The following is a 13,376-nucleotide window of genomic DNA, read 5'->3' as shown; positions in this document are numbered from 1 at the left end:
AAAAAATCAGCAAAAATTGACATATGGACGAAGAACTCTAAATAAATAAAATTAACTTGAATTACTACTAGATCATTTCCCCTAGATTTTTTTTTATTGTATGTTTCATACTTTGATTTCTCATTTCCTCTAGATGAATGCTTTATCAAAAACATTGATTCTATTCCTATAACCATGAACTATAAAGAAAGCTAGTAGCGCGTCCCACTTCCATGGATCCGCGAAAATTGAAGTACAACCAATCAGCAATCGGAAGAATACATCCAATGGTCACAATTCCATCCTGGCATTTGCTCCGGATCACAACGGACTTGGGCAGATCCAACGGCCAGAAATGATTGGGGATTAAGAAGCATCTCCTATTAAATTCACAAGGCGGGTCACATTACATTCAAATCTTGGCAGGGCGTCTCAGAACAATTCCTTTTTAGGGTTCCAAGGGCTACCAGTCGATCGGAGAAAAATGTCTGGGAGAGGAAAGGGTGGAAAGGGGCTAGGCAAAGGAGGAGCCAAGAGGCACAGAAAGGTTCTTCGCGATAACATTCAGGGGATCACAAAGCCTGCGATCAGGCGTCTTGCGAGAAGAGGAGGCGTCAAACGTATCAGCGGCCTCATCTATGAAGAAACCAGGGGCGTTTTAAAGATCTTCTTGGAGAATGTGATCAGAGATGCTGTCACATACACTGAACATGCTCGCCGAAAGACTGTTACGGCTATGGATGTTGTCTATGCCCTAAAAAGACAGGGGAGAACTCTTTACGGGTTCGGCGGTTAAATTCTCAGTTTTTTACTCTTCTTTGTTTCTGGTGTTTCTTAACACCACTCTCTGTCATGGAATTGTTTGTTGAATGCCTTTACTGTATCCTGGGTGGATAACGAAAAACTGGTAAGGTCTAGCATCTTGGCTTTAAACTACTTTAGGTATGATTCTGTAAGCTTTGGACATCAAGATCTAAGATATTGAGCCTCGTGGTTTTCGAAGAAAATTTGCTCGATTTATTACTCATCTTAAATTGTATGTTAGTTCAAATATTGTGGTACAGTTGATTCGATTGATGATTGTATGTTTTCATGGGAAGTAGTGGTTGTGGGTGGTTTGTTTGTGCATCCTTGCTGCTAAATTATTGTTTGTACGACTGTCAGGGTAGGGTCTATGTTTAGTTTCTCGCGTCGAAGATTTGTGAATAGTTGGCTTTCCAATCGCTCAGGTGGACGAAAGTTGTATCATCGGACTTCGGGCACGCTGATGACTGCCTATTTACTTGTTTATATGTTTAAATTAAGTATAAATCGGAATCTTCGATCGTACTTGTGATGCATTGTGGTAAGCCTGGGTAAGTTCACTGAAAGCCGAAATGGTGGGAATGCTGGATGATTATTACTTAGTAGGGTGTAAGATACCATTGCATTGGTCTCAAATTTGGAATTTGTTTGGATTTGTTATTCTGAGTTTGAACTTTTGTGAATTTAATTGGACCCGTTTGCTTCAGCTGAAATTTGAGAATACTCCGAAAAATTGTCAAATATGAAATATGAAATGCAGAAATGGAGTTTATGCGTTGCAGTGATCTTCTTTGTTGTTTATGCTCCGTCTCATCGTTATTAGCCTAGGCGTTAGCAGTGATTTTCTTTGAGAAGAACGATTACTTTGTCATTGTAAATATGTATTTTGCGATTGCTTTGTTATTTGTTTTTTTTGGGCAAATGTGGATGGGGCCACAAACTATATATTAAAATAGCTAGTTCAATAACTCCATGGGAAAGAATTAGAAAGAAAATTTCATTTTTTTGTTGAAATACAAAAGAAATAAGTATAAAAAAAGCAGCTCACAAAAGATTTTTCCTATGACAACACAAACTATAAAAGGCTGCAATTAGAGACATTAATTTGAATTTTGGATAAAAAATTCTGCTAGATGGAATAATTAGATGAGAATTAAGATTGGGATGTGAAGCTGAGGCAACAAATTCTACATGCTGATCATCACATCCCATATTTGCCAAATAGTCAGCCACAGAATTACATTCAGATATCTGATATTTTTGAAATGAATCCAATAACCCCCAAATCTGGTTTAAGATATAAGTAATTTTTCAATTGAAAGAATTTTTTGAGAGACATGCTTTAATTATAATTATTGAGTCACTTTCAATATGAACTGAATGAAAACCATTTATTCTTGCTAGTATTAAGCTAGCTAGCAAAGTGTGTGCCTTTGCCATATTATTTGTCCTCGGAGGTAAAGGTTGAGATTTAATTGTTAAAACCCTTCCACACTATCTTTAATGCAAGCTCCAATTCTTGATTTGCTTGGGTTTTCACTTTGATCCACCATCAAAGTTAATCTTAACAAAACCAAATAACGGAGGAGTCCATTTGACATTTGATTTGTCAACTTTGTCGGATAATTTTGGATTTGAATGAGTACCCATAGGAATGTGAATAGTTTTTCAATTTGGAATGATATTACTATACCAAGTTGATAAATAGTGATTAAAACTAATAGAAGCAATTAAAGAATTAATGCTTTTGAATATAGATTTCTCAATTTAATCTTGCACTTTGCTCATATGCGAAGAAACATGATAAAAGATACGCTTGTTTCTTTTCCACCAAAGTGCCCAAACAATAGCTGAAGGAGCACACTTCCAAATACCATGAAACATTGACTTAGGATAAAGCAAGGGCCATGATTGAAAAAGATTCCACGAGTTGTTCGGAAGTGGCATCTCATAATATAGTGATTAAAACTAATAGAAGCAATTAAAGAATTAATGCTTTCGAATATAGATTTCTCAATTTGATCTTGCACTTTGCTCATATGTGAAGAAACATGATAAAAGATACGCTTGTTTCTTTCCCACCAAAGTGCCCAAACAATAGCTGAAGGAGCACACTTCCAAATACCATGAAACATTGACTTAGGATAAAGCAAGGGCCATAATTGAAAAAGATTCCACAAGTTGTTTGGAAGTGGCATCTCATAATTGAGTTTCTACATTGTAATAGTATATGATTTGCAATCTCCCATATTTCTTCACACAAAACACACTTGAATAGCTGAGCTATTGAAAGTTTAGACAATTTATCATTAGTTAAAATCTTTTTTTTTAAAGCAAGCCATGTGAAACAGCTTGCTTTGGGGAGCACAACATTATTCCAACAAAGATTGAAAGCACGATATGGGGGCCTAATTTCAGCCAGATTTTGTAACGCTTTATAACCTTTTTTAACATAGTACCTACCATCTTTAGAAGGAGCCCATCTTACTACATCCTTATCTCGAGAAAAATAAATATTTCTTTCTTTAAAAACTCCCAATAAAAAGGAACATTGATTATTGTCTAGTGGTAAGGATGTTGGATCCTTCCAAATACCCTTGCCTAAGTGTAACTCAATTGCAACCACAAAATCAATCAATTTTGAGCCCCAATGTTGGTTAGTGATATGCATGATCTCCAAAGCTTGGGGAGAGTTCACAAGAGGTGGGAAGCCCAACCAAGAATCTAACCAGAAAGAAACAGATAACCCACTATGTACTTTCCACGTGATGTAGTTGAAGACCACCTCTCTTGAAGCCATCATAAAATTCCAAATTGTTGACCCCTTTATATGCAATGGGTCATCAATATCCAAATATTTCTTATGCATAATAGAACACCACTTGCTATTTGGTTTCTCATACATAAACCAAACGAGTTTGCCTCCAAATGCTTTATTTCTACTTAGAAGTTCATGCAAGCCCACCCCTCCTTTAGACTTAGAATGAGACATCTTTTTAAAAGATATTAGGAGAATTTTCTTATCCCTAGACATATTTATCCGACCAAAGAAAACTTCTAATCAGTTTCTCGATTTGGCTAAATAATAGAGGCAGGAGCATTCAAGATAGCAAAAAAATAATTTGGAATTGTTGTTAACACTGTTTTGACTAATAGGATTCTCCTTGATAGTGATAGCCATCTCGCTTTCCAAGCTGCAAGTCTATGTTTTATCTTCTCAATGATGTTGTTCTAGTAGACAACTTTGTTTGCTCCCACAAAAAAAGGAATTCCCAAATACGTTGATGGAAGTTTACCCACTGGAAATTGTAAAATATTTTGGATTTTGCAAGCCCAAACAGACTTTGTGTTGAAAAAATAAATTTTTGATTTGAGCTGATTCACTTTTTGACCCGAGGCTAGTGTGTAAGCTTGGAGGGTTCTCTTTCTCTGTCTTGCTTCTTGAATGGAGGCATAACCAAAAAGTAGTGTATCATTTGCAAAAAGATAATGTGTAACAGACTCATTAGTGCTTGCAATTAGAGCACCTTTCCATACTCCTTGCACTTGTTGGGACTTAATTGACCTACTGAACGCTTCTGCCATCAAGATAAATAGAATCGGAGATAGTGGATCACTTTGTCTAATACCTTGTGAGGAAGAGAAAAAATCAGTTGGAGAACCATTAATAATGATTGAGAACCATGCTCCAGATATACATGCTTTTACCCAATTACACCACGCAGCAGAGAAACCAAACTTGTCCAAAACTTCGAATAGAAAGTTCCAACAAAGTCTATCATAAGCTTTCATCATATCTAACTTAATAACAAAATTTTGAGTCTGGTGAGTCTTAATGTAATGTAGAGCTTCATGTGCCACCAGGGCACCTTCCAAAGCTTCCCTTCCTGGCACAAAACCTGCTTGCTTCGGAGAAATAAGATTAGGAATTAATTTCTTCAATCTGAGGTAAATAGCTTTAGTAAAGATTTTGTAGATCACGTTGCACAATGAAATGGGTCTAAAATCAGCAAACGTCTTAGGGTCTTTGACCTTGGGAATAAGGGCAATATTAGTGATATTAAAATTACAAAGCATGGATTTACTCTTCCTTGATTCCTCCAGTGCTGCCAAGAGGTCCCAACAAATAAAAACCCAACATCTTTGAAAAAAAAGGGCTGAGAAACCATCAAGCCCTGGGGATTTATTCGGAGAAATGGAAAACACGACTGTATGGAGTTTCGCTATAGTGAATGGGGCCATCAACATGCAATTATCCTGAGCTGCAACTAGAGTTGGGATATTGTTCAATAACTCTTCTTCTTGTTGATGCGAGGGAACATCAGCCTCCTGAGGGTCTAATAAATCTTTTAAAAATTTAACAACTTCCTGCTGAATACCTTCAAAAGGAAGAATAGAATTGCCTAAATCTGAATCTTTGATAGAGAATATAGTTCTGGAAGCCTGCTTTTGTTTTGCAGTAGCATGAAAAAATTTGGTATTTTTGTCCCCCTCTTGTAGCCAAAGCTCTCGTGATTTTTGTCTCCAATAAGCCTCTTCTCGTGAACAAAGTTCCTCCCACTCTTCTTGTAGATGTTTTTGTTGCAAAAAGGTATCACTATCCAAACCATGATGAATGACATGATTGTTAATCTGATAAAGTTTTTGCTTGACCACCTCTTTCTCAAAGAAAACATTTTTGAAAACAAATTTATTCCATTTTTTTATCTGAGTCTTCATATGTTTGAGTTTTGAACAAAATTGATACATCTTGTTGCCCATGAGACGTGGAGCATTTAACCACCACTCCCTCAATAAAAGATGAAATTGGGGATGTCTAAACCACATTCGTTCAAACTTGAAAGATGGCCTATGATTGTGATAAGCCAAAGAAGGAAGATTTATTAACAACTCAATTGGGAAGTGGTCAGAGCCTAGGAAGGACAAAATAGCTGAAGAAATGCTATAATTTTGAATTCTCCATAACTGAGATATCAGAAATCTATCAAGCCTCTCAGCTATCTGATGGAAACCCATTTGCTTATTAGTCCAAATATAACCACTTGAATTAGGTATCACATATAAGAAATCATTATCCAAAAGGAAAGAGGAGAAATCTTGAACAGTCTTAGCTAGAGGGCAAATACCTCCAATTTTTCCATCCGCATTGAGAATAGCATTAAAATCACCACCCATGATAACATTTAGGACCTGGATACTCTGAATAACACCTATAAAAGTTTCCCATAGCCTTCTCTTATCATTTGTAGCAGAGGGACCATACACATTAAAAAGATGAAAAGAAAGTTGGAAATGTTGGACTTTTATCAATTGCCAATTTGCTTGCTGTTGAATCAACTGGACTTGCACTGTCTTAGGATTCCACAAGATGCCAAGACCCCCTGAAGCACCCATTCCCTGCACATGAACAGAGCACCAACCCTTTCAAGTCATAATTGATTTTTCGTAATTTCCCTGCAATAACTTGGTTTCCTGTAACATAATAATATCTGCCTTCGAAGAATCAAGCTGTTGCTTGATTCTTTGTCTCTTGTTAGAGGCATTAATGCCTCTGACATTCCACGAAATAATCTTCATGTTTGACAAGGAGAGACTTTTGCTCTCCTTGTCGAACGTGTCAAGATAGAAAACTTTCCATCAAGAGTGGATTGAAAGCCTGCTTCTACCTCCTCTCTTGTTATCACCCTATTAGATTTTCTACCTCTCACTTTAGGCATCTTTTTTGGTTTCAAATTGACTGCGGCTGATTGTGAAAGAGACAAAGTTTGAGAATAGTTAAAGCATCTATCAGTGCCAAGATCAACCTTAGTTCCCACTGAATCTGAAGACTCCTTATCTCCCTGGAATTTCTGAAGTTCTTGTGAACATAACTCATCTTTTTCGTTAAAACATTCCTCTAAATCATGTTCAGTCATAGAGCAATCTAAATTTTCTACTGGAATTGGAGTTTGACATTTTAGATCAGAAAAAAAGGGGGGAACAACCAGTAAAACCTCAACCTCATTCAGTTGTCCTAAACCCTCTGAATCCTCATGCTGGACCAAGATATCTTTATTTAAAAACACTTTCCTTTGGCATCCCGATGAATCCTTATTCTGGTTGATAACTCCCAACTCCATTATATCTTCCTCTTCTATTGAGCAAGCTCCTTCTTCCTGAGCAATTTCATCAATCATATCCGAAGCCAAGGATCTTAACATCTCATTAGCAATTCTCTCCAACTGACCATTAGGCATCTTGCACTTTGCACTTTTTTTGCAATTCTCTCCAATTGACCAAGTGATGATTGCTTTGTTATTGTAAATATGTATTTTACGATTACTTTGTCATTGTAAATATGTATTTTCATATTGAATCAAGTCTCTTTTGAATCTATCCCACCTGCTACGAAGCTAAAATCTTTGCCAAAAACCAGAACAGAAATGACAAACATAGTTAAAAATTGTCTTACGATGCAAGAGCTAATACAAGCTGTGTTACTACAAGAAATTATTAGTAATGTCAAATTAATAGACAATGACGCCCATTAGAAATGAGGGAAGGTCTTAGTCAGCAGTAAATATTAGTGTTTGCTTCTACAGTAGGCAATAATGCATTAGCATGGAAGAAATGCAGAATTAAGGTGAATTCTACTATTGATGGATCAATGTTACATAATTCAATTTTTGATTTCTTATTGGTAAAAAATGGTGTTATTCATTTACGATAAGTACGATGATTCAGAAATAATGAGTACCAATAATAATCTTTTTTACCAGGGTCAAAAATATTATAAATACGAAAAAAGGAAGTGAGATTTGGAATCTACTTAATTCCAAATTCCACCTGGAATAGCAAATCCTCATTTTTAACAATTAGAAATTTTAGGAATTATTAGATTCCAATTGCTAATTCAATTTTGAACAAAACACATCGAAACTGCCAATTAGAAATTTTAGGAATTATTAGATTCCAATTTCTAATTCAATTTTGACAAACAGACGACACTTTAGGTTTAGTAAATGGTTAGTAAGAACATATTCCTATAAGATTGAATACAACATTTAGTTTTTGAATTCATATAAAATAAAATTGTAGTGTGAGGTTGGCCAATTACAAATTTTAGGAATTATTAGATTCCAATTTCTAATTCAATTTTGACAAATAGACGGCACTTTAGGTTTAGTAAATGGTTAGTAAGAACATATTCCTATAAGATTGAATACAACATTTAGTTTTTGAATTCATATAAAATAAAATTGTAGTGTGAGGTTGGCTTGAATTGTTTACAAGAATCCTATTCATGGAAGCAATTCATAGCTTGAAGTTGGCATGAATGGATAAAGGAATCGACTTTTTATGGATTGAATGAAACATATGGGTTCTGAGTTCATGGGAGTGAGTTTTTAAATAGAAATTCATTGCAAATGACTGGGAAACAGTTTACTTTTTGCCGTTATGTCTTTGTTGCTTTTACCTTGTTGGTCATTGATTTTGTATGTTCCGGAGATGAGTATTGCGGTCAATTGTCGATGCCCTTGAATCAGATGCTTTATTAGATATACAAGTGAGTCCATCTGAGAAATAAACTCTCAGATCGAAGCAGACTAGCTGAACCTCATTAGTGGATTTATGTATTATCTGACTTCGGGCATGTTGTTAGCTGGTTATTTGAGTTTAAATTGGGTTCTTCAATAGTGATTCTTTTGTCAACTTCCATGGGTGAGTTGTGAATTTTGTAGGTGAGTGAAGAGCTTATTATTTGGAAGGAAAGGTTATGATTATACAAAAGCTAACTAATCTAAATTGCAAAATATAATAATTATTTCTCATGAATGAAAAATAGGTTAAGGTGGTACCATTTGAGGTGATTTTTAGATTGTGACTTGTTTGTTAGAAAGAAGGAAATATAACACAATCCAATTAGGACCAAATCCAAACAATAGATTGACCATATGTTGCACATGAAATGGAATTTCCACCAAAAAGTACATATGGATAAACATGTAAGACACAACCTGTAATGAATATATGAGCATCTTTATCGATATGTTGAGGTTATTTGAACACACAAATTGATCCAATCAAACTACAAATGTGCATATGATATGTTGACATCAATGACAAGCTTTAATGACAACATAACAATCACCTCTTTTTATTAATGACATCAATTACTAATAAAAAAACTTTAAAAGATATAAACATCAAAGTTTATAATACTCCATTTTACTTCCCCATAGTCAACAATGAAAAATGGGTAAAAACTCATTCTTCACTCACACTTCTCCCCTTTGAGAGATGCAAATCATTGATTTAGAAGAAATAGACATGCAATTTATTTGACCGATGCATTTAGTGAAGCGTAGTTAAGGACATGTTCTACATTGTGTTTTGATGACAAGGTTAAGTGTGCGTAGAGTAAGTTGAAGATATGTGAAATTTATAGAGGGTAGTACATAGACAAAATACTTGATAAGCAATTTTTAACAATTAGATTGTATTTTCTAACAAAGATGGAATAATGACATGCAAAGTTATACAATAATAATGGATGGTTTGGTAGTGAGTGTGCAAAGTTTGGATTATGAAATAATTAATTATTTTAGTGTGGTTCTATTATAATTAATTGGGAAAGCTTTAAGATTGACTAGGAATTGCTTTGATGGCATAGTATAATGGAAGAATATTTTTCATTGTGTAATGGTGTATAAGTGTAAAGTGCTTAGTAATGTGACTTGGACTCAGCTTGAACTTGGCAAGGGTAATTTGACTTGTGACCTTGTTCGGATTCGGTAGTGACTCGGTGGTGATTCGACAAAGTGATTTTTTTTTGAAATTTTGAAAATTTTAAAGGTTTAAAGAACATTTCATGCACTCATTTTTGAATAAAATTTAAAGACACAATAACATCATTAAATAGAAGATAATTTGATCATAATTGATAAATCATAATGCACATACTTAAAAGTTAAAAGTCAAACATACATCAATTACAAAAGTACAATATTATAAAGGTAAATTACTAAATACTATATTACTAGTAACTAAATAGTAGCTGAAGGAAATATTATAAAAGTAAAACATAGAATTATATATAAAATGATAAATCCATGCAACCCATCAAAATGTATATGTATTATAAAATTCAACACATCAATAGTCATCATCAAATGTTCCAAATTTTGATCATATGTTAAGTTAAACAAAAAGTTAAAACAAGATTATAGCTATGGCTCTTAGGTGGAGTCCTCATCGTCATCGTCATCGTCATCCCCAAACTCAACCTCAAACTCAGTGTAATCTATAAAATGCCTCTTAGTAAGGCGTCTAAGGTAGATCTTAGATGATTGATTAGCTATAGCATCACATTGTGAGGTGCCTTTAGGATCAATTGTAGTCTTTGGCTTTGCCAATGCTTGTGAGGTGCCACTAGGAATAATTGGGGCTCTCTGGTCCTTTGCTGTCATAGCCACAGCATCAGTCTGGCCTTCTCTATCTGCCTAGTCAACCCACTGTAGGTTCTCATCATCAAAGACAAGATCAGTAACCTTGGTGATCCACTAAGATTCTGGATCAACCTCTAGAGTAATCAGAGAGGTGTCACTATCCAAAATCTCTTTGGTCATAATGCGCAGGTTGTAATGCACAAAGACTAGCCTATTCATTTTCTCCACAGACAACCTATTATGTCTGTTTGAGTGGATGTGCTTGAACATGCTCCAGTTGTGCTCACATCTAGAAGCGCTACTTGGCTGGTTCATTATGCAGATGGCAATTTGTTGAAGGTTTTTGGTTGAAGACCCAAACATTTGCCACCATCTATCTGAATTTTGAAAAAAGGAAAAGAAAAAAAATATTAGTCTCATTTCAAAATTTGAACTTTAAGACTATAAATTTAGAAATTAGATTGTATAAGGCTTAAGCTGCAATTTTTACTTGGTTGCAATTTTGTACGACCTTTGCAAATTTGACTTGAAAAAAGGGCCTTGATGCATTATTATAGAGATCCATCTCAAGAAAATATATCTGTGGCATTAGTGGCCATCTTCAATATCATAGTGTATAGGCCATTAAGAACCTTCTCATCTGCCTTGAGATCTTCACATAAATAGTTTGCCAGATTGAGGTAATAGGCTATTGCGTGGATGGGCTTATGAAACTGATTTTTCCATCTCCTATCAATTATGTCCTAAATAGGGACATAGTTTTCCTCAACTCCTACATATTTGGCTTTAATAACCTTCTTGGCCCTATCTATGCCCTCATATATGTAGCCCATAGAGGGCTTCTTCGCATCAGTGATTCGTAGGAGGGCTACAAGGGGCTCAATGATCTACAAAACAATTTAAAAAAAAAAAATTGAGTGAATGATGAAACTTTGCAAAGTTGCACAATGAAAATAAAACAAAAATATGTATGAGATAAATTAATTTATAAAATTGTAAGGTTTAAGCTTTTAATATTTAAATTACCTCCACAATCTTCAAACATGGCTCCCAAAAACCTTTATCATCATAAATGCATTTTGTTGCATCTATCCCTGCAGGGGTGGTGGCAAAGGAGGAACTCCATTTCAGACCAACAAACATGCACCTCAAAGCTAACTTTGAATTCAACAAGGATTTTAGTGTGATAAAATTAGAGGCAAATCTTGTGATACTAGGACGAGCTAACTCCTTTCCCTTCGTGTATTGCCTCATAATGCTGAGGACCAAAGCATGATTATAGATGAACATACAAAGATTTTTGGCCTTAGCAACACATGCACCCATTCAAGCGTGCCAATATCCTCTAACATGAGGTCGATGCAATGGGCCACACATGGAGTCCAAAAGATTTTTGGGTGTCTCTCTATCAAAAGTTTTCCTGTAGCACTTTTAAATTAGTTAGTAAACAATGAAAAAATTTGATGTATTAAAAAAAATTTAATTTTCAAAATTTAATGAAAAATTAAAATAATTTTTTTACAACTTAGAAAGTTAGAAGTTAAAATTTTACATATAGCAACATAATTAGCTGCATTATAAGTCACCACTTGGACACCATTCTCTTCCCCTACCTCCCTTATGAACTCCTCAATAGCCTCACATGAGAGTTTTGCATTTTTCACATGTGAGGAAGCATCTATAAACCTAAAAAACATGGTGGATCTTGAAAGTGAAAATTAAACAAAATAATTATCATTCAAGAGTTAATAGTCAATAAAACAAAATTTTTGTTATTCAATAATACATTAAATTTTAGACTTCAAGAAGTAGAGGATAATGAATTACCTCCGCTAGAAATAGGAAAATGTAGGAGGGTCCTATTCCTCCTATCTGTCCATCCCTCCGTCATAATGGTACACCCCTTTTGGCTCCAAATCTTTCTATGGTCATCCAACTCAAGTTTCATCTCCTCAACCATATCTAGTAAGAGGGTGCCACTCAACTCATCTTTAGTAGGGACTTTAAACCCCACACCACATATGAAAACTACATCAATCATCCCCTGCCAATAAAGAGTCCTATTACATTTATAAAAATATTTTAATTAGCATATTCCAAATTTTCAACATCAAGGCTAAAGTATAAAATTGAATTTAAATTTTAAAACTTTAGAACATAAAACAATCAAATATAAATGAAGTTGAAGTACCTGGCTGTTATAAATGGAATGTTGCAGAAAAATCAAAACTTGCAAATTGCTCTTATTCTAGCTTCATGAATCTCCTTATTTTAGCCCAAGCTCTCGAGTGAGGGTTGTGCACCAGGAGTGGAATGCAGTAGGATGAAAGGTAAAGCCAGTACTCTTAGAAGGAGCAACAACTGCAGCACCACTAGCAGTGCAAGGAATAAATGTAGAAGAAGTACAACTAGCAGAAGCACTAGAACAATAAGGGGGAAGGGAGGAACCTTATCCAACACAACTTATTGAACCTAGCCTGAGTGTAACACTAGACTAAGAAACATTTCTAGATGAGTGTGGAAGGGAATTGGAACCAATATGAGCTAACTCTGCTAATTATTATTTTTTAAATTCTTTTTCTTGTTCATATTTTTCTAAGGCAACATAACAAAAATGTTGAGCCTCAATAGTTGTAGCTCTACAAGGCTCAACATCATGACTATGTATGTTAGCAATATGATATTTCAATCTATTTATACCCCCGCTATTAACGATTTTACAAAATAGGCATTTTGTTTGAGTTCTAGCTCTATCCAGAAAGTCTATGGTGTACTTCCAACACTCATCTTTTTTATTTCCTTTAGAGAGCTTGGGTGTTTTTACCTGCAGGAACCATTACGAGTAAGAAAAAATGTAAAAGTTGCTGCAATAAAATATTTTAGATCAAATATTACCATTTAAGCATTGTATTTTATGAAGATCTAAAGTAAAAAAGACTCATAAGCATAGAGAAAAAAATATCAAAATCTAAAAAATTAACTCTTACCTCTTTCAAATGCTTTGGAAAGTGTTGAAAAGAGCTCCTATAAACTCCTTGATGATTTAAATGCAAGCTCCAATGTCACAAATGCAAGCGTTTCTCCTCTTCCTTTCAACCGTTTGCAAAACAATGACACTCTATTTCTCTTCTCTCTCTCTTCCTCTTCTTCTCACAATAGAGTGTT

General features: G+C 34.8%; 1 protein-coding gene across 1 annotated transcript; it reads left to right on the top strand.

Moving 5' to 3' along the window:
• The first annotated feature begins 385 nt into the window (after positions 1-385).
• On the top strand, positions 386-986 carry LOC149569535 (histone H4). Its single transcript, XM_089822213.1, has one exon. The coding sequence runs from the start codon at positions 464-466 to the stop codon at positions 773-775; it is 312 nt and encodes a 103-aa protein (XP_089678339.1). The 5' UTR covers positions 386-463; the 3' UTR covers positions 776-986.
• The last annotated feature ends 12,390 nt before the right edge of the window (positions 987-13,376 follow it).

Source organism: Cupressus sempervirens, chromosome 3 (assembly GCF_028749045.1).
Source record: "Cupressus sempervirens isolate cs-2001-9-10 chromosome 3, ASM2874904v1, whole genome shotgun sequence".
In the NCBI taxonomy this organism is placed as follows: Eukaryota; Viridiplantae; Streptophyta; class Pinopsida; order Cupressales; family Cupressaceae; genus Cupressus; species Cupressus sempervirens.
This window is presented reverse-complemented; position numbering and strand designations above follow the sequence as displayed.

Coding starts and splice junctions, on each gene's coding strand:
- LOC149569535 (XM_089822213.1), top strand. CDS start 464: ATGTCTGGGAGAGGAAAGGGTGGAAAGGGGCTAGGCAAAGGAGGAGCC.